We start from the raw sequence: 24,452 nt of genomic DNA on the forward strand, positions 1-24,452 counted from the left end.
ATATTCATCGCATGCCGGATTACAATCAACATGGTGCATTATTTTGAGATACTAAGTTAGTTTCTCAAATGAATGACTAAATGATGTAATACTAAATCATTATTATTATTTGAGAAATGGACTTCCATAATAAAAAGATGGATTTAAAAAAAAAGTTTTTTGTCCTCCACTGTTTTGCAATAGAAATGTATGCAATGTATGTATGAGGAAACGAACCTTTAGTTTATAAACAAGAAGCAGCAGGATCACGTGATCAACTCGGTCTCCATTTGATAGAAACCGAAAGTAAAAACGTGAAGGGAAATTCCCCATTTTATTACTGCGCACCGACTTCCACACGTTGCTCAACGCCAGCCTGCTGTGTGTTTTCACCACAACTGCATTTTAAACGTGAGTAGAAATGTTTCTATCCTGCGTGTTTTCCTGCTGTCTGCGTGTTCTTTGTAGTTAGTGCGTCACTTTAAAGCGCGAATAACAAGTTTTAAATAATAAAAAAACACGCACATTTACTGAACCAATACTTCCTGCAGTCCGTTAAAAACGCAGTGTTCAAGGTTTCTGATGACGGATTGAAAAACACGCATGTTTCCAGTCAACCTGAGCCTTTTATTTGTTTATTAATATTTCTCTCCACCAGACAACACATTCTACTTAAAACGGGAAGGAAGCCAGTCAAACTAAAACCACAAAACAGCCAGGCTCAAAATTCTTGCTTCACTGTGTTGACATATTAGAGTCAAGTTTGTCTTTAATATTTCTATTAACACTTAGACTCATAATTATATTAATATCCCTACTGCAAGCTCTGAGACAGCCAAACCCAAAGCCAGGCCAGCCCCGGATGCAGGGTCCACCCACATGCTTCCGAGGCCAGAATTAATAATAATAAACTCATGGAAAAGGATCAAATAATCAGTTCTTTGTGTTTCAGCTGCAACAGTAGAAATGAAAAAGAGGAAGATGAGGAAGAAGAGGAAGCGATCCAGTTCTTCATCCTCCATGAATCCCTCTCTGTCTGAAAAGCCAATCAGCTCCAGCAGTGAGCCGATCAGGTAATATATTAAAGTTAAAAATATATAATATATATATATATATATATATATATATATATATATATATATATATATATATATATATATATGTGTATAATATCTTAAAGTTCATTAAAGACTGTGTTTATTTGAGTAGATCACTCTCCTCTCCTGATAGTTCACAGATGGATGCAGCCGAGTCCTCCTCAGCTCCCAGCCTCCTCTCCATGAAGAGTGATGCCTCCATGTGGAGGCCGGTCGTATTTGATGTGGAATCAAAACGGTGAACATTAACTTTATACACTATTAATTAGCTCACGATTCCATAATATCACGATATTCTGCCCACGATAACGATGATATTATGATATATTGCAAGAAATCATTACGATATGTTTGTATCTGTAGGTCGACAGCTCCCAGCCTCCTCTCCATGAAGAGTGATGCCTCCATGTGGAGGCCGGTCGTATTTGATCTGGAATCAAAACGGTGAATCTTAACTTTATACACTATTTAGTGAGTATAAAAAAAAAGATGGAACATTCAATAAACGACGTAACATTGTCTGGTGGAGGGAGAAGGAGAGAGATCCAGACATTAGCAACAGTTCTGGCTCAGCAATAACTTTTTTTTTTTTTTAAATACTCTGGCCTTTAAGGTGGACCAGCACTATTCTCCTTTCAGTGACAAGCTGCTCCTCTGAGCTTTTTTATCTTTAATATTTATTTTAACTGTGTAACTGATAGCAGGTTTAAAAGTTATTACTCAGAGGTTTAGGAAGGTTTAGGAAAAGTATTATATAGTATGTAAAAGTATAAATTTGTATCTGGCAGGACTAATGTAGTCATTTGTTGATCATCCAGCCAACAGACTGGGGAACCGTCCTCTGCAGTGTGTACGAAGGATCTAGCTGAAGATTTACCAGCAGATCTCCAAAACCAGGAAGATCCTGAGGAAGACACTAGTAAGTCTGACTACCTGTAGTACTACAAGGGATCGACCGATATAGATTTTTTAGGGCCGAAGCCGTTTTTCTGATCATCAGCCTTGGCCGGTGACCGATACGGCCTGCCGATTTTCTTGAGCTGATATTTGGAGTTTGGCAGTTTGAACAGTCAGCCTAAAGGCGAGTCTACACCGGACCGAAAATCGGCATCTTTAAGAGAGTCGGCGTCCGTGACATGAGTCTCCTTGGTGTGGTCGCTCGAATCGGCCCACGTCGGCGTTCATTTCAGCCGATTCAAATGTGTAATCCGCCAAGCGAGTCGGTCACTCTTTTACCATTCTGATTGGTGGAGGCTAGCAGCTTGACTAGCGAATCAGTGGAGCCCGGAAGTGACGATGGTAAACATACCAGATAACCAGTGGAATCGGAGAAGGTGGTCTAGAGAGGACCGCCTACTTCCGGTTTTCGTGTTTTTTGGCCCACAATACAGATTAGCGCCGCCTGTTGTTTTGGAGACATTACATCTCGCGCAAGCGTGGAACGTATGGCGTCGGCTGTAATTCCGTTGGTGTGAACCGCCCATGTCGTTGTTCGAGTCGGCCATATTAAGTAGCCATGCTTCATTTACCGACGCGAGTCGGGCAGTCGTTCCGGTGTGGACCCGCCTTAACACTCGCTGACTCTGGTCGCCATGGTAACGTTTCAAAATCTGATACAGATACACCACAAAAACGAATATAAAGTGAAAGAAAATTTTAACTCACCATAACGCCAAAGAAATTTTCCAAAGACGTCTGTTTCTTACTCATTTTGCTAGCTTGTGGGTTAAACTTTGGCGCTCAAGTGACCGAGACGTAACCTAGAGAATCCGGTCAGCCAAAAAAAAGCTGCCAACAACCTCAGCACATTAAGTAGCAGAAGAAAGTAACTTGATGTCAGCTGCACATTAAACAACAAACTGCTTCTGTTCTACACTGCACAACGTTAACATGCATACATATTCAACAAAGTATACAAACATTCTCTCAAAGTTAAAGCTCTCCTTCAGTCAGCTCATATATGGCACACACACACTGGATTGCTAAAGCTAACGTGTACAAACACTCGTATGGCCATCACGATGCGATTTTCTGGTACATGATGAACGTCGCAAATTAATATTCAACTACGTATAAAACGTACATTTTGAATCTCACTCTGAACTCAGTTAGAGAGTCCTGGTTTTACCTATAGTTTCAAGGGAAACGGAACATGTATTCTACATTTAGTGTTTCCACTTTCAAAGCACAAGGCAACATTTCAGCTAAGCAAAACAGTTAAAGAAAGTTTAAAACTCACCTTTGTTTTGAAGACCATGCTCTCACTACTGCGGGGGAGGGGAATGTCCGGGCTTGTGTCAGCGCTACCAAGCAACACGCAGCTGCCTGCGGGCGCCTGACTGTAAATGCCAGGAAAAACTTTCGGCCAAAACAACAGTCTGCATCGGCCGATAGTATCGGTCCATCCCTAACTACTACTGTACTGTACTAACTCATGGCAGTAGCACTTTAATACTTCATAGTCAAAATGGTTATTTGCATCAATAATTTTGTGTTTGCTTGTGTATTTGGAGGATCTAGCTAAAATGATTTGATGTCAAGCATTAATTATTATTATTGATCGTTTCAGGGCGCGGCCATCTTTTGCAAATAAAGAAAGTTCTTAAAAAAGAAACACTGGAGAAATATAATTTGACATTTGAAGGTGATGGTGACCAAGAGAACACCCTGAAGAACATCTACACTGAAGTCTTCATCACTACTGGAGAGAGTGAAGGATCACACGAAGAGCGATCCTTCAGACACAGAAAACAGCAACACTTTTCTGAGCTTTCAGTTAAGATCGGTGACCTCTTCAAACCTTTTTCTGGCCAAGAAAAACCCATCAGAACAGTCGTAACTAAGGGCGTTGCAGGAATTGGAAAATCGTTTTTTGTGCAGAAATTCATGCTTGATTGGGCCGAGGAGAAAACAATCCAGCACATTGACTTTGTCTTCTATCTTGCTTTCCGAGAGCTGAATTTGATTGGAGATATGAAGAGCTTGGACAAGCTCCTGACTGAATTCCACCCTGCACTTCGAAGTTTGAAAAACTCAGAAGATTTCACCAAAACCAGGGTTTTAGTGATCCTGGACGGTCTGGATGAAAGCAGACTTCATCTGGACTTCGAGAACAAGCCGGTTACATCCGTCAGTGAGGTAACATCTGTGAGTAATCTCCTAGCAAACCTGATCCAGGGTAACCTTCTTCCTAATGCCAACCTCTGGATAACGTCCCGTCCAGCCGCAGCCAATCAGATCCCTGCAGAGTTTGTCGACATGGTGACGGAGATAAGGGGGTTCAGTGACTCACAAAAAGAGGATTACTTCAGGAAGAGGTTTAGTCATGACTCCGGTCTTGCTGACATGATCATTTCACACATTCACTCTTCGCAGAGTCTCGACATCATGTGCCAGATCCCGATCTTCTGCTGGATTGCTTCCGTATTGTTTCAGGAGATCTTTGTGGTCGACGAGGAAGCTGAAACCCCTCAAACTCTAACAGAGATGATGGCACATTTCCTGTTTGCCCAGACAAAACGCAGAAGCAGAAAATATGAGAAGAAGACTGAGAAACACAACGAGAGCCTTCTGAGGACGCACAAGGAATTCCTTCTGAAGCTCGGTAAGCTTGCATTTGTTCAGCTGCAGAAGAACAACCTGATCTTCTATGATGAAGACCTGGAAGAGTGTGGTATTGACATACAAGAAGCAATCATCTACTGTGGATTTTGCAACACAGTTCTTAGGGAAGAAAAGGTATTTTCCCAGAAGAAAGTCTTCTTCTTTGTGCACCTGACCATCCAGGAGTTCTTTGCAGCTCTTTTCGTCTATGACCGTTTCACAACCAAGAATACAAAGGAGCTCAGCAACTTCCTCAATCTGAAGGATGAAGAACATACTTTACTTGATCTTCTAAAGATGACAGTTGACAAAGTGTTGGAGGAGAAGAACGGCCACCTAGACTTCTTCTTGCGATTCATCCTTGGCCTCATGGTAGAACACAATCGAAGAGTCCTTCAGGGTCTCCTGACATCGCCAGACCCAAGCCAAGATACAGACAAGAAAATCTTGACTTACCTCAAAGCCATTCGAAGAAAGGCCCTCCCTCCAGACAGTTGCATCAACCTCTTCCAGAATATGGTGGAGATGAGAGATTACAAAGTCAAAGATGAGATTCAGGAATATCTCAAGTCATCAGATCGTCCAAAAACAGAGCTGACTCCCCTGCACTGCTCTGCGCTGGCCTACATGCTGCAGGTATCAAAGGATGATCTGGAAGTGTTGGACTTGAAGAGTTACAACACCTCAGAGGAAGGCAGAAGGAGGCTGATACCAGCGGTCCGGAGCAGCAGAAAGGCCATGTAAGTTTGGTGTATGTTAATCTTCATTTTGTAAGTATATTTACAGTTGGGTACACAAACGGTACTGGGCACACTGAAAAGTTGTCTCATACCCAAATGAACGCCCTTTACTAAAGATTGACGATACAAATATGTGAACCGTTACTACACAATTGTGCCTTTTTATTCATCATATTATAACCTTGTTGTCCACCCTTAGACTAGCAGACTGCAATGTGACTGAGGAGTGGGTTAAACATCTAGCCTTTGGTCTCAAATTCCCCTACTTACCTCTGAGATACCTTGACCTGAGCAACAATGACCTGAAGGATTCAGGAGTACAGCTGCTCTGTGATGGACTGTCCAGTCACTGCTGCAGACTAGAAAAGCTGAGGTATTTATGGGACCTTCATCTTTTGAACTGCTGCTCTTTCAGGCCGAGCTGGACCACAATGCTTCCTGCTTCCGATTCTACTTCTAGACTCACTCGATCTCAAAGCTGCATGCTGACAAACTAAACACTGTGTTCTCTCAGGTTGTCAGGTTGTCAGATCACAGAGGAAGGCTGTGCTTTTCTGGCCTCGGCTCTACAGTCCAACCCCTCCCATCTGAGAGAGCTGGACCTGAGCTACAACAATCCAGGAGAGGCAGGGGAGAAGCTGCTGAGGGACGATCCGCAATGCAAGCTCTTCATACTCAAGTATGAAAAAACTTCCTTAACAATAAATAGTTACTGCTTACAACTAGCAGATTTACCACCAATTAACTGGTAGCAAGTTTGCAGACTAAATTCTATTCAAACATATTTTCCAGTTTTGAGCATTCCGGAAGTCACAGGATGAAACCAGGCTTTAAGAAATGTAAGTATCTGTAATCAAGATCTGGGATGTTTATAACATTTCTAAATGAGTAATTACTCACTTCTTACCTCCAGATGCCCTTGAGCTCACTTTGGACCCCAGTGTGGCCCACAGGAACCTGGTTCTCTCGGAGGGGAACAGGAAGGTGGCCTGGGTGGGGGACAAGCCTCCGGACCGGTTCGGTCGCTGCCAACAGGTGCTGTGTGAACAGGGTCTGGACCAGCGCTGCTACTGGGAGGTTGAGGTGTCCGGACCTTTAAGTGTCGGGGTCACATACAGCGGAGCTGCAAATAAAGGGAAGACAGACGGGCTCAAGATGGGATGCGATGACAAGTCTTGGTGTCTGGTCTGCTCTAATGAGGGTAATTACGTTTTGCATAGCAACAACAGAGTAGATGTGTCCTCAGTGGGGTGGCGCTCCAGTCGGGTGGGGGTGTATCTGGATTGGGTGGCTGGCACTCTGTCCTTCTACAGGGTTTCCTCCGACAGTCGGACCCGTCTTCACACCTACAAAGCAACGTTCGATAAGCCCCTCTATCCCGCTGTTGAACTTGAACGTGCTCAGTCTTCAGCATCATTTTGTCAGCTAATATAAACCACGTTTCAACGCATCCAATGTCTGACTGATAGTTGTAATCTCTTGACTGAACATACTTAAAAAGAACATCTACATATGTTTATCTATTATAGCAACATACAATTTACAATAAAAAAGTATTTCAGTTATCTGGCCGGTAGGGGTGGGCGATACGGCCATGCAATTACTTGGTATGGATCCGATACCAAGTAATTACAGGGCCAGTATTGCCGATACCGATACTTTTTACTTGAAAATTCCTTATCATTGAAGGATTTTGTACTTTTAATATTTATGAACCCAAGTTGCAAACATGAGAACTGAGAAATGAAAATTTAAATATAAAATATTTTGTTTGTTAAGCGGGGGAGGGGGAGAGGAGGGGAGGGGCCTAGTGAACCTGAGTGAGCGGAGTGAGAGAGGTGGAGAGGAGGGGAGGGGCCTAGTGAACCTGAGTGAGCGGAGTGAGAGAGGTGGAGAGGAGGGGAGGGGCCTAGTGAACCTGAGTGAGCGGAGTGAGAGAGGTGGAGAGGAGGGGAGGGGCTTAGTGAACCTGAGTGAGCGGATTGAGAGGGGGGAGAGGAGGGGAGGGGCTTAGTGAACCTGAGTGAGCGGAGTGAGAGGGGGGAGAGGAGTAGGGTTGGGTACCGAAATCCAGTACCAGTATGGCACCGGTTCCAACATGTGATTTTGTTTTAACAATTATGTTATTTTATAACTTGTTTTATGTTAATTGCATTCAAAGGTCATTGTTTTTTTTACAAAGTGTGCGCATCTTGAGGTATTTAAATACCGGTTCAAGTACCGTTTAAGCACCGAAACCGTAAAAAATGACCCGCTAACTTAAGGTATACTTGCCAAACAGCCGCTACTTTACTCAGACGAGGACCCTAACACTTTTTTAGGGTCTCAATTCTCAATTGTTTTATCAGTAGAATCTGTATCAGTTCATGTGTACCAGAACATAATGGCCGGTCCACCTTGTCATATTGGGATGAATGGTTCACTGGTTTGGTGGACAGTAAAGGGCGGGGCTGCCTCAGGTGTCGCCCCCCACCACCCATGGGCTCTTTCTCCATGTGCCACAATCAGAGCCCCGACTTCTACAAAGGAAGAAAGAGAAGAGGATGCGTGTGAAATATAATATTACTGAGCAAATTTAAGATTTTGTAGTTACACTTCGGTCCAGAGATCGAGAGACAGCGTTCAATTTGAAGATAAGCCTATCATTGTAAGCTTTCCAATCCATGTACTACATACATGTACTCACTGATTTAATGTAAAGCACATTGTATTTACCAAGCAACATACATAACATTGCTTTGTTTCCACCTTTTGTCATCGTTGTTAATAATATTATCAACTATACCAATGTTGTATTTCATGTTTACAATGTGTTAATTTTACATTACAGTGCAATTTTTTTATTAAAGTGAATTTAACCAAACCAAATTTTGCATTTCTGTTCTTCAATGTTTTGTTTTCTCACCAGTCATACAATCACATGCTAATATTGTATAACTGCAATAAGCTCATATAGCCAATTTTCAAGAAAAAATGGAAAATAGTGACGTATCAACAGCCGCGCCCCCCAACACACATTTAATCCCGCCCATCATAGCCTCATCAAATATTTAGCTCACTAAAAGAGAAGAATTATTTATGACTTCAGCCATTATAGTAATTGATATACTATATATATATATATATATATATATATATATATATATATATATATATACATACATACATACATACATATTTGCAGCAGGGGTCAACACTACATTTGTTTTATTCTAATATTTTTTTCATCAGGCACAAAAGTTGTACGATCAAACTATGGAAGCCCATTTCTGCCACTCTCAAAATAATGACATAATCTCTTAAAATATCTAAAACATAATGGGCCCTAGTTTCGTAGACCAGCGCAGGGCGGCGCAGGGTGGCGGAGCCGGCGCAGTGCAAGTTTCGACCCGCGCAGCCTTTGCGCACCGTCAGTTTGGCAGTTTGGTGGATCGCCTGCGCCAAGATGGGTGTGGCGGCGCAGCAGGGGGAGGCGTCACAGATTCAGCTTGGCGTAGCGGAAGTTTCGTGGCAAAAAGCCTCGCCGAGACTGCGCTGAAAGCTCGCCAGCTCCAACCTGGGGCCTGTACTACGAAGCGAGTTCAACATGCCCAGGGTTTCTTTCAGAGATCCAGCTTGAGTTACCCTAACAAAGGAGATCGGAGATAAGCGGTCACACGAAGCTGGTTATCAACTCGTTAACTCAACCCAGGGTTTTCCAATCGAGCTATGAGCGCGTGCACATGAAAGAGGCGGCGTTTGCAGCATTTGACCAATCACAAACATGGATCAGTCTACGGCAGCGGAGCGGCGTATTTCACGTACGAGGAGGAAACCATAATCTTACAGAAATACGAAGAAGTTAAACAAACATATAATGCAGGCAAAAGGCAACAGTTTCATCTGCCAAATGCTGTAAGGACAGCTGGCAAAAACTCACCGACTGTGTGGATGCGGAAGTCGTATTAATAGTATTAATAGTATAATATGACTACGCCATCATAAGGACACTAGTAGATCTGACTGATTTGACTCCAACGGTAACTTCGCTGATACCTTAGTGGTAGAGTTACCGACCCGTGTTACGAGGCTCCTTGCAGCGGCGCTGGTTCGAATCCGCCCTGCGGCCGTCTTTTAAATCATGTCGTCACTCTTTCTTTAGTCCCTTTAACTCTTATGATGTCCTTCAGCAATAAAAGGCCAAACATATAACTTTAAAATGATGAATGTGTTGCTTGGATGTATTCTTATAACGTGGTTTATGACAATATCAGCCTCATTCTTTCAGCTGCAATCCCGGCGGTGTAAAACGGACTTGGGAGCAAATCAAATAAATATAAAAACATGATTCATAGTGGTCAGTAGGCTGTACGCTGACACAGAAAAGTCTTTCCCTCTGATGAGAATCTGGATCTCTCATATAAAACATCGTCAGGGACAGAAAAAGGGTTTTGCCGGTCTCCGTACACTCTATAGTTCTCCTACCAGACCCTCTCACGATCCACCGAGCTTATTTTTTTTTATGTCGGCGCACCAAGACAGCTGATTGGTCAGTCGGCGGTGTGTTTCTCCACGTTGATCTCTTATCAGGAACATAACCTGCTCCGGAGCAGGTTAGCTCCACAGCGTAAGTTACCATGGCGATCTACCCCGGTAAGAAGTGAACCAGCGTCGTAGGATGGAAAACCCAGAGTTAACGCTTAAGTTACCTCGCTAAGCCCAAATCCCGCTTCGTAGTACAGGCCTCTGGTCTACTTTCGGCGCAAGGCGTAAGGCGTAAATAAAGTCCATTCATTCAATGCGAATCACAGCTGGCGCAGTGGAAGTTTGGCTGACGGCGCGCAGTGCGCACACGTCACCGAGACCTCACAGGCAGGTTTCCACAGTTCCAGGCACATTTAAATGCAATACATAATCACAACAAACACTATTTAATGCAACTAACTGAATCAACACGTCAATTTATATCTATATAGATTGTCCCGTCACATCTGACGTCAGATCAAAGGCGGATGGCACGCGTAACGGAAACTCTCGGACCAAAACATCTCCCTCTCTCTCTCCTGTTTTTTATAATATCGGCATTGTTATTATTATGATACGCGCGCACAGCGGCGGCGCTGCTTCTGTCATCGGGTTGTCAAGTGACGGAACTTGCACTGAACCTCCCCTAACGCATTAAAGGAGAGGAGAGGAGCTCATTTGATTGGTGAAGATCTGAATCGGCTGTGTTTATCCCAGTCCACGCCTCGTCTCCTCCTCGTCTCCCACTCACGCCTTCTTCCCCTCCCTCTTTCCCACTTGCGCCGGTGGGCGAGACGGGAGGTGTGCCTGCGCGAGCCTGCGCCGGCCTGCCCGGTGCACGAAACTTGCAAAGTCCAGGCGGACACACCCCGTCGGCGCGGCGCAGGTGCGCTGAAAGCTCACTGCGCCTGGTCTACGAAACTAGGGCCCAATGACTTCATACCTGAAAATAATGAACTCATTATTTTGAAATACTAAGTTAGTTTCTTAAATTAATGACTTAGTAAAACTAAATCATTATTATACTTTGAGAAATGGACTTCCATAACAAAAAGATGGATTTAAAAAAAAAAAGTTTTTTGTCCTCCACTGTTTTGCAATAGAAATGTATGTAATGAATGTGTGAGAGGAGGCAAGGACGAAATTCTGATTTCAGAGGTGGGGGCGACACAAGTATTTTTAATAAAACTAACTCTTTCAGTGTTTTCTAGTAGTTCTTCTAGTTTTCTATCGCTACTTTTAAGTCTACTGTTCCTTTTTTGGTTTGACTGGTTGTAATTCATGTAGCAAAACATTATCACCCAATTCTAATCCAATAGTGATAATAACAACAATAATAATAATACATTTTATTGATCAGATTATTAAGAGCTTTGTAAATGAAGAGGAGGATCTTGAAGTGGATATGCTGCTTTATTGGGAGCCAGTGAAGGTGTTGCAGGATGGGTGTAACGCATTCCTTTGAGTAACTTAGACTTTGACTTCTAAAGAAGTCTCTTATGTCCACTTTTCTTTCTTTAGACATCCTGGCTGCGTCTAATTACCAAACACACACGCACGCACGCACGCACATACGCACACGGACACCGATTCAAACGTAAATGTAAATGAAACCTCTGATATTAACATCCTTCTAGATGACGTGAGCTAACTTCCAGTAGCAGACCCCTGTAGCAAGATTGAGTGACAGCGGGGACAGCCAATCACACAAGAAACGGCAGAGCCAATCGAAGAGCTTGTGGGTGGGTGTAAGGGAAACTGGCTTCAACTTGAGCGGCAGGTGTTGTGCCAGGTGTTGTGCCCCGACAGAAATTGTTTCCCCTGGCTGCGGGAGCGAGCATTCATTCAGGCGGAGCAACAGCGTTATGATTGTATTCTTTTGTACGTCGTAACGTCGTGCTAGTACTGAACGGCAAAACGAAGGTAATCATTTCCTCATGTGATTTGACATATAACACGCTGTAATAAGTCCTGGTATGGAATTTGTCGAACTAAATATACGTCAATATCCAAAATCAAGACCACTGTGATTGTTTTCTGGCTTCAATTACTTTTATTTAAGCTACTTCACTCGAAATGTACTATAGTAGACAGATGAAGTCTGGGCATCAAATGATTTATTTTGTGTGTTCTTTAGATACTACTCTATAACCTCTGGGATTATGAGCACGTTTCTTATCTTATACACAAAGTTATGGGGGGGAAACAGATTATTTCAGACGTTTACCTGTCTGCCAGAATTTGTATCCCCCCCTCAAAATAGACAGAGGAAGTAGCTCCCGCAGCCAGGGGAAACACTTTCTGTCGGGGATACCTACACTGGCACAACACCGTTTTCCGCTTGGTCCTAGTGTATGTATGTATGTATGTATGTATGTATGTATATATATATATATATATATATATATATATATATATATATATATATATATATATATATATATATCAGCAGGGGTGAACACTACATTTGTTTTATTCTAATATTTTTTTCATCAACCACAAAAGTTATACGATAAAACCATTCGACCACTATTCTTACTTTCTGACACTCTCAAAATTATCACAATCTCATAATCTCTTAAAATATCTAAAACATAACATTTTCGTACCTGAAAATAATGAACTCATTATTTTTGGAATACTAATTTAGTTTCTCAAATGAATGAAAGTAAAACTAAATCATTATTATTATTTGAGAAATGAGCTTCCACAATAAGATGGATTTAAAATAGAAAAATGCAATAGAAATGTATGTAATGTATGTATGAGGAGGAAACGAACCTTTAGTTTATAAACAAGAAGCAGCAGGATCACGTGATCAACTGAGTATCCATTTCAGAGAAACCGAAAGTAAAGATGTGATAGGACAGTCCCCATTTTATTACTGCGCACCAACTATAAGAGGACACGTTCACACACACAGGTACACACGGGTCTGCAGGAGCTTCTCAACGGCAGCCTGCTATTTTCACCACAGCGCTACATTTTAAACGTGAGTAGAAATGTTTCTATCCTGCGTGTTTTCCTGCTGTCTGCGTGTTCTTTGTAGTTAGTGCGCCACTTTAAAGCGCAAATAAGAAGTTTTAAATAAAAAAAACACGCACATTTACTGAACCAATACTTCCTGCAGTCCGTTAAAAACGCAGTGTTCAAGGTTTCTGATGCTGGATTGAAAAACACGCATGTTTTTCAGTCAACCTGAGCCTTTTATTTGTTTATTAATATTTCTCTCCACCAGACACAGTGGCGACGCCAGGGGGGCGCTAGGTGGTGCTGTAGCTCCCCCTATAATAGCCATAGCACCCGCCCAGCACCCCCAAGAAATGTCTGTAGTTTTTTTATATTTATATTTTAATGTCATGCATGGACGTAATTTAGGGGGGGGGGACACAGGGGACATGTCCCCTGCACTTTTTCAAAAAGCCGTTTTGGTCCGTTGCACTTTTTACCGTCCAAAAACAATGTTACGCTATAGTAAACAGAGACAAGGCAAGCACTAGGACCAAGCGGAAAACGTCCGCTCAAGCTGAAGCCTGTTTCCCTTAGTCTAGACCGCCCACAAGCTCCTCGATTGGCTCTGTCGTGTCTTGTGTGATTGGCCGTCCCCGCTGTCACTCCATCTTGCACACCGACGGTCTGCTAGTCTGCAGTCAGGAGTCCTACAGGAGTCCGCTACTGGAAGTTAGTTCACGTCCGCTAGATGGATGTTAATATCAGAGGTTTCATTTACATTAACGTTTGAATCGGTGTCCGTGTGCGTATGTGCGCGCGCGCGCATGTGTGCGCGTGCGTGTGTGTTTGGTAATTAGACGCAGCCAGGATGTCTAAAAAAAGAGAAGTGGACATAAGAGACTTCTTTAGAAGTCGACGTGTAAGTTACTCCCAATAAAGCAGCATATCCTCTTCAAGATCCTCCTCATCATCTACAAAGCTCTTAATAATCTGATCAATAAAATGTATTATTATTATTGTTGTTATTATTACTATTGGATTAGAATTGGGTGATAATGTTTTGCTACATGATTTACAACCAGTCAAACCAAAAAAGGGAACAGTAGACTTAAAAGTAGCGATAGAAAACTAGAAGAACTACTAGAAAACACTGAAAGAGTTAGAGTTTTATTAAAAATACTTGTGTCCCCCCCACTTCTGAAATCAAAATTGTGTCCTTGATGTCATGTATGTTGTATCTATAGCCCTTGTGTTGAATACTTTTACATATATTGCTTATAGTCGTGGAACGAGTATAGTTAATGCGTGTACGCGTGTGTAGCTATATATACCAAGGGTGGTCCGATGCCACCGCCATAATGAAATGCCCCGAAATTCAAAGCACCTTCTCTTAAGTGTTGAGCATCCCCATAGCACCTGCAACAGAAAATCTCTGGAGCCGCCACTGACCAGACACCACATTCTACTTAAGAGTTAGGAAACAAAGCCGATCTGAACAGGAAGGAAGCCAGTCGAACTAAAACCACAAAACAGCCAGGCTCAAAATTCTTGCTTCACTATGTTGACATATTAGAGTCAAGTTTATCTATTTTATCTTGTGTTCTTTTAACACTTTGACTCATAATTATATTAATATCCCTACTGCAAGCCCTGAGACAGCCAAACCCAAAGCCAGGCCAGCCCCGGATGCAGGGCCCACCCACGTGCTGCCGAGGCCAGAATTAATAATAATAAACTCATGGAAAAGGATCAAATAATCAGTTCTTTGTGTTTCAGCTGCAACAGTAGAAATGGAAAAGAGGAAGATGAAGAAGAAGAGGAAGCGATCCAGTTCTTCATCCCCCACGAATCCCTCTCTGTCTGAAAAGCCAATCAGCTCCAGCAGTGAGCCGATCAGGTAATATATTAAAGTTAAAAATATATAATATATATATATATATGTGTATAATATCTTAAAGTTCATTAAAGACTGTGTTTATTTGAGTAGATCACTCTCCTCTCCTGATAGTTCACAGATGGATGCAGCCGAGTCCTCCTCAGCTCCCAGCCTCCTCTCCATGAAGAGTGATGCCTCCATGTGGAGGCCGGTCGTATTTGGTGTGGAATCAAAACGGTGAACATTAACTTTATACACTATTAATTAGCTCACGATTCCATAATATCACGATATTCTGCCCACGATAACGATGATTTCACCATATATTGTAAGAAATCATTACGATATGTTTGTATCTGTAGGTCGACAGCACCCAGCCCCCTGTCCATGAAGAGTGATGCCTCCATGTGGAGGCCGGTTGTATTTGGTGTGGAATCAAAACGGTGAACATTAACTTTATACACTATTTAGTGAGTATAAAAAAAGATGGAACAATCAATAAACGACGTAACATTGTCCGGTGGAGGGAGAAGGAGAGAGATCCAGACATTAGCAACAGTTCTGGCTCAGGTATAACTTTTTTTTTTTTTTTTTTTTTTTTTAATACTCTGGCCTTTAAGGTGGACCAGCACTATTCTCCTTTCAGTGACAAGCTGCTCCTCTGAGCTTTTTTATCTTTAATATTTATTTTAACTGTGTAACTGATAGCAGGTTTAAAAGTTATTACTCAGAGGTTTAGGAAAGGTTAGGAAAAGTATTATATAGTATGTAAAAGTATAAAGTTGTATCTGGCAGGACTAATGTAGTCATTTGTTGATCATCCTACAGCCAACAGACTGGGGAACCGTCCTCTGCAGTGTGTACGAAGGATCTAGCTGATGATTTACCAGCAGATCTCCAAAACCAGGAAGATCCTGAGGAAGACACTGGTAAGTCTGACTATCTGAAGTACTACTACTGTACTGTACTAACTCATACTCATGGCAGTAGCACTTTAATACTTCATCGCCAAAATGGTTATTGCCATCAAAAATTTTGTGTTCGCTTAGCTGAATGATTTGATGTCAAGCATTAATTATTATTGATCGTTTCAGGGCGCGGCCATCTTTTGCGAGCAAAGAAAGATCTTATAAAAGCAACACTGGAGAAATGCAATTTGACATTTGAAGGTGATGGTGACCAAGAGAACACCCTGAAGAACATCTACACTGAAGTCTTCATCACTACTGGAGAGAGTGAAGGATCACACGAAGAGCGATCGTTCAGACACAGAAAACAGCAACACTTTTCTGAGCTTTCAGTTGAAATCGGTGACCTCTTCAAACCTTTTTCTGGCCAAGAGAAACCCATCAGAACAGTCGTAACAAAAGGCGTTGCAGGAATTGGAAAATCGTTTTTTGTGCAGAAATTCATGCTTGATTGGGCCGAGGAGAAAACAATCCAGCACATTGACTTTGTCTTCTATCTTGCTTTCCGAAAGCTGCATTTGATTGGAGATATGAAGAGCTTGGACAAGCTCCTGACTGAATTCCACCCTGCACTTCGAAGTTTGAAAAACTCAGAAGATTTCACCAAAACCAGGGTTTTAGTGATACTGGACGGTCTGGATGAAAGCAGACTTCATCTGGACTTCCAGAACAAGCCGGTTACATCCGTCAGTGAGGTAACATCTGTGAGTAATCTCCTAGCAAACCTCATCCAGGGTAACCTTCTTCCTAATGCCAACCTCTGGATAACGTCCCGTCCAGCCGCAGCCAATCAGATCCCTGCAGAGTTTGTCGACATGGTGACGGAGATAAGGGGGTTCAGTGACTCACAAAAAGAGGATTACTTCAGGAAGAGGTTTAGTCATGACTCCGGTCTTGCTGACAGGATCATTTCACACATTCACTCTTCGCAGAGTCTCGACATCATGTGCCAGATCCCGATCTTCTGCTGGATTGCTTTCGTATTGTTTCAGGAGATCTTTGTGGTCGACGAGGAAGCTGAAACTCCTCAAACTCTAACAGAGATGATGGCACATTTCCTGTTTGCCCAGACAAAACGCAGAAGCAGAAAATATGAGAAGAAGACTGAGAAACACAAGAGCCTTCTGGGGACGCACAAAGAATTCCTTCTGAAGCTCGGTAAGCTTGCCTTTGTTCAGCTGCAGAAGAACAACCTGATCTTCTATGATGAAGACCTGGAAGAGTGTGGTATTGACATACAAGAAGCAATCATCTACTGTGGATTTTGCAACACAGTTCTTAGGGAAGAAGAGGTCATTTCCCAGAAGAAAGTCTTCTTCTTTGTGCACCTGACCGTACAGGAGTTCTTTGCAGCTCTTTTCGTCTACGACTGTTTCACAACCAAGAATACAAAGGAGCTCAGCAACTTCCTCAATCTGAAGGATGAAGAACATACTTTACTTGATCTTCTAAAGATGACAGTTGACAAAGTGTTGGAGAAGAAGAACGGCCACCTAGACTTCTTCTTGCGATTCATCCTTGGCCTCATGGTAGAACACAATCGAAGAGTCCTTCAGGGTCTCCTGACATCGCCCGACCCAAGCCAAGATACAGACAAGAAAATCTTGACTTACCTCAAAGCCATTCGAAGAAAGGCCCTCCCTCCAGACAGTTGCATCAACCTCTTCCAGAATATGGTTGAGATGAGAGATTACAAAGTCAAAGATGAGATTCAGGAATATCTCAAGTCATCAGATCGTCCAAAACCAGAGCTGACTCCCCTGCACTGCTCTGCGCTGGCCTACATGCTGTTGGTATCAAAGGATGATCTGGAAGTGTTGGACTTGAAGAGTTACAACACCTCAGAGGAAGGCAGAAGGAGGCTGATACCAGCGGTCCGGAGTAGCAGAAAGGCCATGTAAGTTTAGTGTATGTTAATCTTCATTTTGTAAGTATATTTACAGTTGGGTACACAAACGGTACAGGGCACACTGAAAAGGCATACCGAAACGAACGCCCTTTACTAAAAATTGGCGATACCAATATGTGTACCGTTATGACACAATTGTGCCTTTTTATTCATCATATTATACCTTGTTGTCCACCCTTAGACTAGCAGACTGCAATGTGACTGAGGAGTGGGTTAAACATCTGGCCTTTGGTCTCAAATTCCCTGACTTACCTCTGAGAAACCTTGACCTGAGCAACAATGACCTGAAGGATTCAGGAGTACAGCTGCTCTGTGATGGACTGTCCAGTCACTGCTGCAGACTAGAAAACCTGAGGTATTTATGGGACCTTCATCTTTTGAACTGCTGCTCTTTCAGGCCCAGCTGGACCACAATGCTTCCTGCTTCAGATTCTACTTCTAGACTCACTCGATCTCAAAGCTGCATGCTGATAAACCAAACACTGTGTTCTCTCAGGTTGTCAGGTTGTCAGATCACAGAGGAAGGCTGCGCTTTTCTGGCCTCGGCTCTACAGTCCAACCCTTCCCATCTGAGAGAGCTGGACCTGAGCTACAACAATCCAGGAGAGGCAGGGGAGAAGCTGCTCTGCAAGCTGAGGGACGATCCGCAATGCAAGCTCATCATACTCAAGTAATGAAAAAACTTCCTTAACAATAAATAGTTACTGCTTACAACTAGCAGATTTACCACCAATTAACTGGTAGCAAGTTTGCAGACTAAATTCTATTCAAACATATTTTCCACAGTTTTGAGCATGCAGGAAGTCACAGGATGAAACCAGGCTTTAAGAAATGTAAGTATCTGTAATCAAGATCTGGAATGTTTATAACATTTCTAAATGAGTAATTACTCACTTCTTACCTCCAGATGCCCTTGAGCTCACTTTGGACCCCAGTGTGGCCCACAGGAACCTGGTTCTCTCGGAGGGGAACAGGAAGGTGGCCTGGCTGGGGGACGAGCCTCCGGACCGGTTCGGTCGCTGCCAACAGGTGCTGTGTGAACAGGGTCTGGACCAGCGCTGCTACTGGGAGGTCGAGGTGTCCGGACCTTTAAGCGTTGGGGTCACATACAGCAGAGCTGCAAATAAAGGAAAGACAGACGGGCTCAAGATGGGATGCGATGACAAGTCTTGGTGTCTGGTCTGCTCTAATGAGGGTAATTACGTTTTGCATAGCAACAACAAAGTAGATGTGTCCTCAGTGGGGTTGCGCTCCATTCGGGTGGGGGTGTATCTGGATTGGGTGGCTGGCACTCTGTCCTTCTACAGGGTTTCCTCCGACAGTCGGACCCGCCTTCACACCTACAAAGCAACGTTCGATAAGCCCCTCTATCCCGCTGTTGAACTTGAACGTGCTCAGTCTTCAGCATCATTTTGTCAGCTAATATAAACCACGTTTCAACGCATCCAATGTCCGACTGATAGTTGTAGCCTCTTGACTGAAAATACCTAAAAAGAAATTCTACATATGTTTATCTATTATAGCAACATACAATTTACAATAAAAAAGTATTTCAGTTATCTGGCCGGCTGGTACCACCATCGCTGACTGTTCTGGTGCCTCTGGAGTCACTGCCATCTTCTGAAAAAGGTTCAAGACTCACCTGTTCAGACTTCACCTCGACTAACTTGTGACACGTCACATTCAATTTATACCATAGGAAAAAACATAGCGGGAAATAGTCATGAAAGTTGTGAAACATACATGCAATGTTTTTATGCAAAATATCTTTACAAACGTATGTATATATTTCCCGTTATGTCCAGTTAATTTTCCTCTGAAAAGTATGCGATGCTGGTGGTTATTTTAGGCTTTAAGGCTCCTGTTTTCCCGTGCGTCTATGAAAAAAATTATGGAGGGGTTCGCCAGTAGGGGGGGAAAACCAGAATCAAAGGAGTAGCAAGAGGGTGTGAGAGTGGTATGAGCGAGTGGTGCCAGCGTTTTAATTTTGCAGCTACTGATAAATTAAAAAACATTCCTTCGATTGCGTAAAACCCGCAATCGCGTCTGGGGAATGATGGACTGAAATTTACTTTAATTTACTTTTGTCTCTCCTGATTTGGTGCGCTAGCAAGAAGCAGGTGCATCATACTGTGTTTCCAGTATTGCATCTTCGGCTCCGGTAGGATCATACTTTCTGTGTTTTTTGAGTTGGGTATACCCGGCAGCGTGCATGCCATCTTTTTTGCCAATTTTTTTTTTTTTTTTTTTTTTTTTTGTGGATAATATTTTTTCGTTGTTTTCTTGGACATTGGATTATTCCGAGGCAGCGGCCTTCTCGAGAGTTCCTGGATTTGTGACTGTGTTGCGCGCAGGTTTTGTTAGTTTTGTGGACTGCACAAGTGCTGGGGAACTGGGGATTTTATGTATGAAATATTTTTGTTTTGGTGAGTTTATAATGTGTAATGGACGTGATCCATGTTTCTTTATTATAGCCACGCTTTGATCTCCTGAGTTTCATTATTAGAAAGGCAGACTTCATCTTCTAGAGACGAACTATTATTTCTTCAGGTATTGTAAATTTGAGGATACCACCTGTTCAATAGAATATAGCTTTCATTCCAAAAGAAAATCCCTTGTGCATATTAACGACTCAACTAAATCAGGGTTTTTCCTGCGTTCAAAATTGCGAGGCGGCCGCCTCCAGCTAATTTCGTGCCGCCCCCAGCTTTTTTCTTAATTTTGTGCCGCCATATCGCTCTGCCCCCAGCTATGGATGTCATTTTAACTGCAGTTGCTGCATTGCGCCACTATGGGGGCGCTGTATCAACAGCAGTGCAGCGGAAGGCCTGAAACAACTACCAAAAAAGAAGCAGTTTTTTCACGGTTTTTGGCGGTATCGGCATCCTGATTTTTCTTTTACTGTCTAAGGATTTTTCCTTCAAAGTTTGGCGCACTTCCCGGGGGCTTCGTTCAAACAGGTAAATATTGCTTTTTTCATCCAAGCATGTCGTGTTTATTTAAAAAAAAGTTTCCTGAGTAACGTTACTGGTTTTTAGCGTTGCAGATGGCAGGGAAAATCAGCTTTTTCTTTAAAAAGCGACCTCGCGAGGAGGAGAGTCAGGAGTACAGGTGAAACAGTGCAGACAAATGAACGTAACAGTCAGTTTAAAGGTAATAATTCATGGTGGTGACAATATGTGGAAATATCTGAAAGTAGTTCACAGACAGGGACTGGCGATAGCGAGGGTCAGAATGCACGACAGGACGAGTCGGCGAGGCAAGGGTACGTTGGTCCGTTTCCAAGTCATTAGGAGCATAACAATGCAAAGCCAACGTGTACGTGATTTAAACATAATTTTTTATTCATCTTTCCAGATCTTCTCAAAAACACAGAGCCAGTGGGTTTGACAAGCAGTGGCTTAATCAATTTACCTGGCTCAGGCATACTGAGGAAGGCATGTATTGTTATTTATGCCAAAAGCACTGTACCCCAACGCAGCAGGCAATTGCTGCCGCCCTTGTGAGACAGCCATCTACCAACTACAGGCTGGACACGTTAAAAAGACACGAGGTGGCAGCTAATCATAAAGCAGCAGAAGAGAAGGAGAAGTGTATGAAAGAAGGTAGTACCTAAAAACACTTAACTATGAAAGTTACAAAAAACTAAAATAATATAGTTTTTTAAAGAAATAATTGGTTGTGTTTTTTAGGGAGGACACTGCAGCGTGCTATTGCAGCACAGGTGGACATGGACCACAGAGCACTTGAGGGCTGCTTCAAAATCATTTATGAGTGTCTCAAGCAAAAGTGGCCCCACCACACAAGCTATGAGCCCATCATTCTCTTATGCAAGCGCTTGGGCTGTGCTTATTTCAATGGTTTGAATGTAAATTCTTAAGTTATTTAATTACATAATTGTATATTGAATGTTTTTCACATAATTATTTTAAAATGAAGTAGGCCAACCTAATTACTATTTGTTTTCCCCCCAGGTCAGTGCCAATACCAAATACACCAGCAGCCATATAATTGATGAGATGGTGGAGGTCATTGGCCAGATTTTGGACGACCAGTTGGTGGCAGAGTTGTCAAAATCCCCAGTGTGGGGATTAATGGTTGACGAGACCACTGACATCTCTGTCACAAAGCAACTGGGTCTAGTTGTGAGGTAACATTACTTTGTACAACTAAATAAAATTGTGTATTAAAAATTACTTCAACTAGATATATATATATATTTAGCTTTTTAGGACCCAACCATGTGGGAAGCACTGTAGTCCAAACCAGGGTGCTGCATTTGGGTGCAGTGTCTGCTGGGGATGCTGCAACTCTGTATGACACCATCCTGCGAGTCATCAGAGATGACAAAATGCTGCCAACCAACAAGCTAGCCTCCTTTGCAAGTGACGGAGCTGCAGTCATGATAGGTGAGTTTTCTTCTTTTTTTTTGCATTTACCTTTTCGTTAACATTTAATAAGATTTAATAAGATTGAGTTTTTTATTATTTTAGGGAGAAAAACTGGAGTTGGGAAGAGACTCCAAGACTTATTCCCTGGCCTGATAACCGTACACTGTGTGGCACATCGACTCAATCTGGCAGTGTCAGACTGCATTAAGGGGCAGAGGGCAGTTCAATATCTCACCAAATATGCCAGGACTGTTGGAACTATCTTCTGGTTCTACCAGGCTTCCAGTAATAGGACCAGCAGTCTCAAGGACATGGAGAGGCTTTTTGAACTCCCCCAAATCAAACTGCAGGTTAGCAATACTCAGTGCTAGATTATTCAGATCCATTTTTGCTTTTTTTGTCATTTACTAATTATTTTTTTTGTAGGGAGGAAACACTACCAGATGGGAATCTAATAAGGAAGCAACAGATGTGATGCGCCGAATTCTACCTGCTCTCATCGCGGACCTCTCACTCCAAGCCCGGAATGAGCCAACCGCAAAAGGACTGTATTCCTTTGTAAAGGACAAGTTCTTCCCCCCTGCCCTGTGCCTAATGCAACTTGTGCATCATAAGATCCACCGGCAGTTTTTGGTTTTTCAAAAGAGAAACCTTTTTTTTTCTCAGGTGGAGCAGGAGGTACGAGATCAATACCATAGTCCTTGGGTTTCCTGTTAATTGAAATGCTGTTACTAGCTGAGCTGTTGTGTTTTATCTCAGGTCACAGTGCTGAAATCATCACTGGCACAGCTGAAAGAGAGCAACAAGGTCAAAGACTGCTGGCAGGCATGGCTCCAGTCTGATGCTGGTCTGAAGCCTCTGCAGGAAGAGGTCCCTGCATATTTCCAAGATGATGTGTGGGAGAGCTTCAAGAACACTGTATGTATTAGGAATGTATTTGAGTAATGTGGACAGAAGGACTGTTTTTACCTTTTTTTTTTAATCTTCTACAGGTGATGGAGCCATTTCTGACTGCGCTGACTGAGAACATCGAAAACAGATTCCCAAACACCGGCAGTTTGTCTGTCTTCAGTGTGTTCTCTCCCAGACAAATTTTGGCAAACTCTAGTACAGAGTATGGGGATGCTGAGATGAGGACACTGGCTGAGCAGTTTCCAAGACTAAGGGAGTCTGACCTGTTGTTTGAGTGGAGCTCCTACAGACTGAGAGTGGGGAGTCCTGATCTGAAGGTACTATTAATTTACATTAACTGTATCACCACCACAACAGTCTGGTTTTACTGAATAATTTAATCTTTGTTTCACTCTGCTTTTATTCAGACCAAATCCCTGGAGGAGGTGCTTCTGTGGCTTGTATCTGCAGAATCTACTGAGCTGTATCCCACCCTAAGCCTTGCAGCTGCTATCGCCCTCACAGCCCCTGTCCAGACTGCGGATGTGGAGAGGCTCTTCTCTGCACTCAAAATTGTAATATATGATTGAAAACACACTCTTCATGTCTGTATCAGAATAAATACAAAAATACTTAATGCATGAATTATTTTGTTTAAGGTGAAGACACCTCTGCACAACAGATTGAAAGAGAGGCAATCTGTTGCAAGGTGGCCATCGATGGACCAGACCAGGAGGCCTTGGACTACAAGGAGTGCATGAGGAGGTTTTATCAAATGAAAAACAGGAGGCTGAAATGTTCTCTGTCTGGTTGCGAGATCTGTAGATAAATCCCCACTTATGTACTTTCAATTTAAAGTTGGCACCTTATTTTTCTATGTTTATTGTTTTAATAAAAGAATGCTTTAAAATTACAATTGTCATTCTTATTAGAACTCTTAACTAAAAAATGTTGCCTGTAAAAAAGTGAGTCAGTTGAATGCACAGAATACATGCACGTGCATAGATCCAGCCGGCAAGCCTGGGAACGCCCCGGGAACGCCCAATTCACGTGATACCCGAGGGGGAAAACAGCAAGAAAGCACACGATTTTGCCATTCACTCCAGCTTGTTTTCCCCCTCGGGGGCGGAGAAACCACAATTATGACGAGATGCCGACGTGAATTGGGCGTTCCCGGGGGCGTTCCCAGGTTGCCGACTGGATCTATGGTCAGGATGGTACCACCTCTGCCTCAATTTGAGCCAGGAAAAACCCTGTAAATATAGAGGCTTGAATTGTTATAAACTTAAGTTATACTTGCTGAACAGCTACTACTTTACTCAGACGAGTACCTAACATCCGTTTCTATTTATTTTTTTTTCGCTCTTACTTTTTAGCAATGATATGTTGTGGTTTCTTTCTTTCGACAAATGTACTTATTGTAAATCGCTTTGGACTAAAGCATCTGCTAAATGCCCTAAATGTCAGCTCAAGACTTAGAAAAACTTGTACATGCCTTTATTACTAGTAGGCTAGACTACTGTAATGGTCTCCTCGCAGGTCT

General features: G+C 42.7%; 2 protein-coding genes and 1 long non-coding RNA gene across 10 annotated transcripts; all 3 read left to right on the forward strand.

The window, feature by feature from the left end:
- The first annotated feature begins 293 nt into the window (after positions 1 to 293).
- Positions 294 to 19,861, forward strand: LOC311008686 (NLR family CARD domain-containing protein 3-like). 7 transcript variants are annotated; one of them, XM_084002493.1, is made up of 14 exons: positions 294 to 390; positions 932 to 1,052; positions 1,189 to 1,314; positions 1,440 to 1,520; positions 1,895 to 1,995; positions 14,651 to 14,771; positions 14,862 to 14,987; positions 15,113 to 15,193; positions 15,579 to 15,679; positions 15,845 to 17,615; positions 17,809 to 17,982; positions 18,124 to 18,297; positions 18,414 to 18,460; positions 18,535 to 19,861. In XM_084002493.1, exons 2-14 carry the CDS (start codon positions 946 to 948, stop codon positions 19,053 to 19,055), a joined length of 3,531 nt encoding a protein of 1,176 aa, XP_083858619.1. In that variant the 5' UTR covers positions 294 to 390; positions 932 to 945; the 3' UTR covers positions 19,056 to 19,861. The 7 variants fall into 7 exon arrangements, with proteins under 7 accessions (XP_083858619.1, XP_083858620.1, XP_083858621.1 ...); XM_084002494.1 differs by having other exon boundaries at positions 14,883 to 14,987; XM_084002495.1 differs by having other exon boundaries at positions 1,210 to 1,314.
- LOC311008688 lies at positions 7,317 to 8,287 on the forward strand. The gene is made up of 2 exons (XR_014596549.1): positions 7,317 to 7,359; positions 7,418 to 8,287. It is a non-coding gene; the product is annotated as an uncharacterized lncRNA (long non-coding RNA).
- Positions 19,862 to 20,007: 146 nt separating the features above from the next.
- Positions 20,008 to 24,167, forward strand: LOC311008687 (zinc finger protein 862-like). Of its 2 annotated transcripts, XM_084002500.1 has the most exons (13): positions 20,008 to 20,587; positions 20,666 to 20,738; positions 20,827 to 20,892; positions 20,985 to 21,232; positions 21,320 to 21,495; positions 21,602 to 21,777; positions 21,852 to 22,036; positions 22,121 to 22,368; positions 22,445 to 22,696; positions 22,778 to 22,936; positions 23,011 to 23,247; positions 23,338 to 23,484; positions 23,569 to 24,167. In XM_084002500.1, the coding sequence occupies exons 2-13, from the start codon at positions 20,674 to 20,676 to the stop codon at positions 23,668 to 23,670; spliced, it is 2,061 nt and encodes a 686-aa protein (XP_083858626.1). In that variant the 5' UTR covers positions 20,008 to 20,587; positions 20,666 to 20,673; the 3' UTR covers positions 23,671 to 24,167. The 2 variants fall into 2 exon arrangements, with proteins under 2 accessions (XP_083858626.1, XP_083858627.1); XM_084002501.1 differs by lacking the exons at positions 20,666 to 20,738; positions 20,827 to 20,892.
- The last annotated feature ends 285 nt before the right edge of the window (positions 24,168 to 24,452 follow it).

This window comes from Eutrigla gurnardus, assembly GCF_963514095.1.
Source record: "Eutrigla gurnardus genome assembly, chromosome: 23".
Lineage (NCBI taxonomy): Eukaryota > Metazoa > Chordata > Actinopteri > Perciformes > Triglidae > Eutrigla > Eutrigla gurnardus.

Coding starts and splice junctions, on each gene's coding strand:
- LOC311008686 (XM_084002493.1), top strand. CDS start 946: ATGAAAAAGAGGAAGATGAGGAAGAAGAGGAAGCGATCCAGTTCTTCA. Junction 14,772..14,861: donor TCCAGCAGTGAGCCGATCAG/GTAATATATTAA, acceptor TTATTTGAGTAG/ATCACTCTCCTCTCCTGATA. Junction 15,680..15,844: donor AGATCCTGAGGAAGACACTG/GTAAGTCTGACT, acceptor TGATCGTTTCAG/GGCGCGGCCATCTTTTGCGA.
- LOC311008687 (XM_084002500.1), top strand. CDS start 20,674: ATGGCAGGGAAAATCAGCTTTTTCTTTAAAAAGCGACCTCGCGAGGAG. Junction 20,739..20,826: donor GAGGAGAGTCAGGAGTACAG/GTGAAACAGTGC, acceptor ATCTGAAAGTAG/TTCACAGACAGGGACTGGCG. Junction 23,248..23,337: donor TGGGGAGTCCTGATCTGAAG/GTACTATTAATT, acceptor GCTTTTATTCAG/ACCAAATCCCTGGAGGAGGT.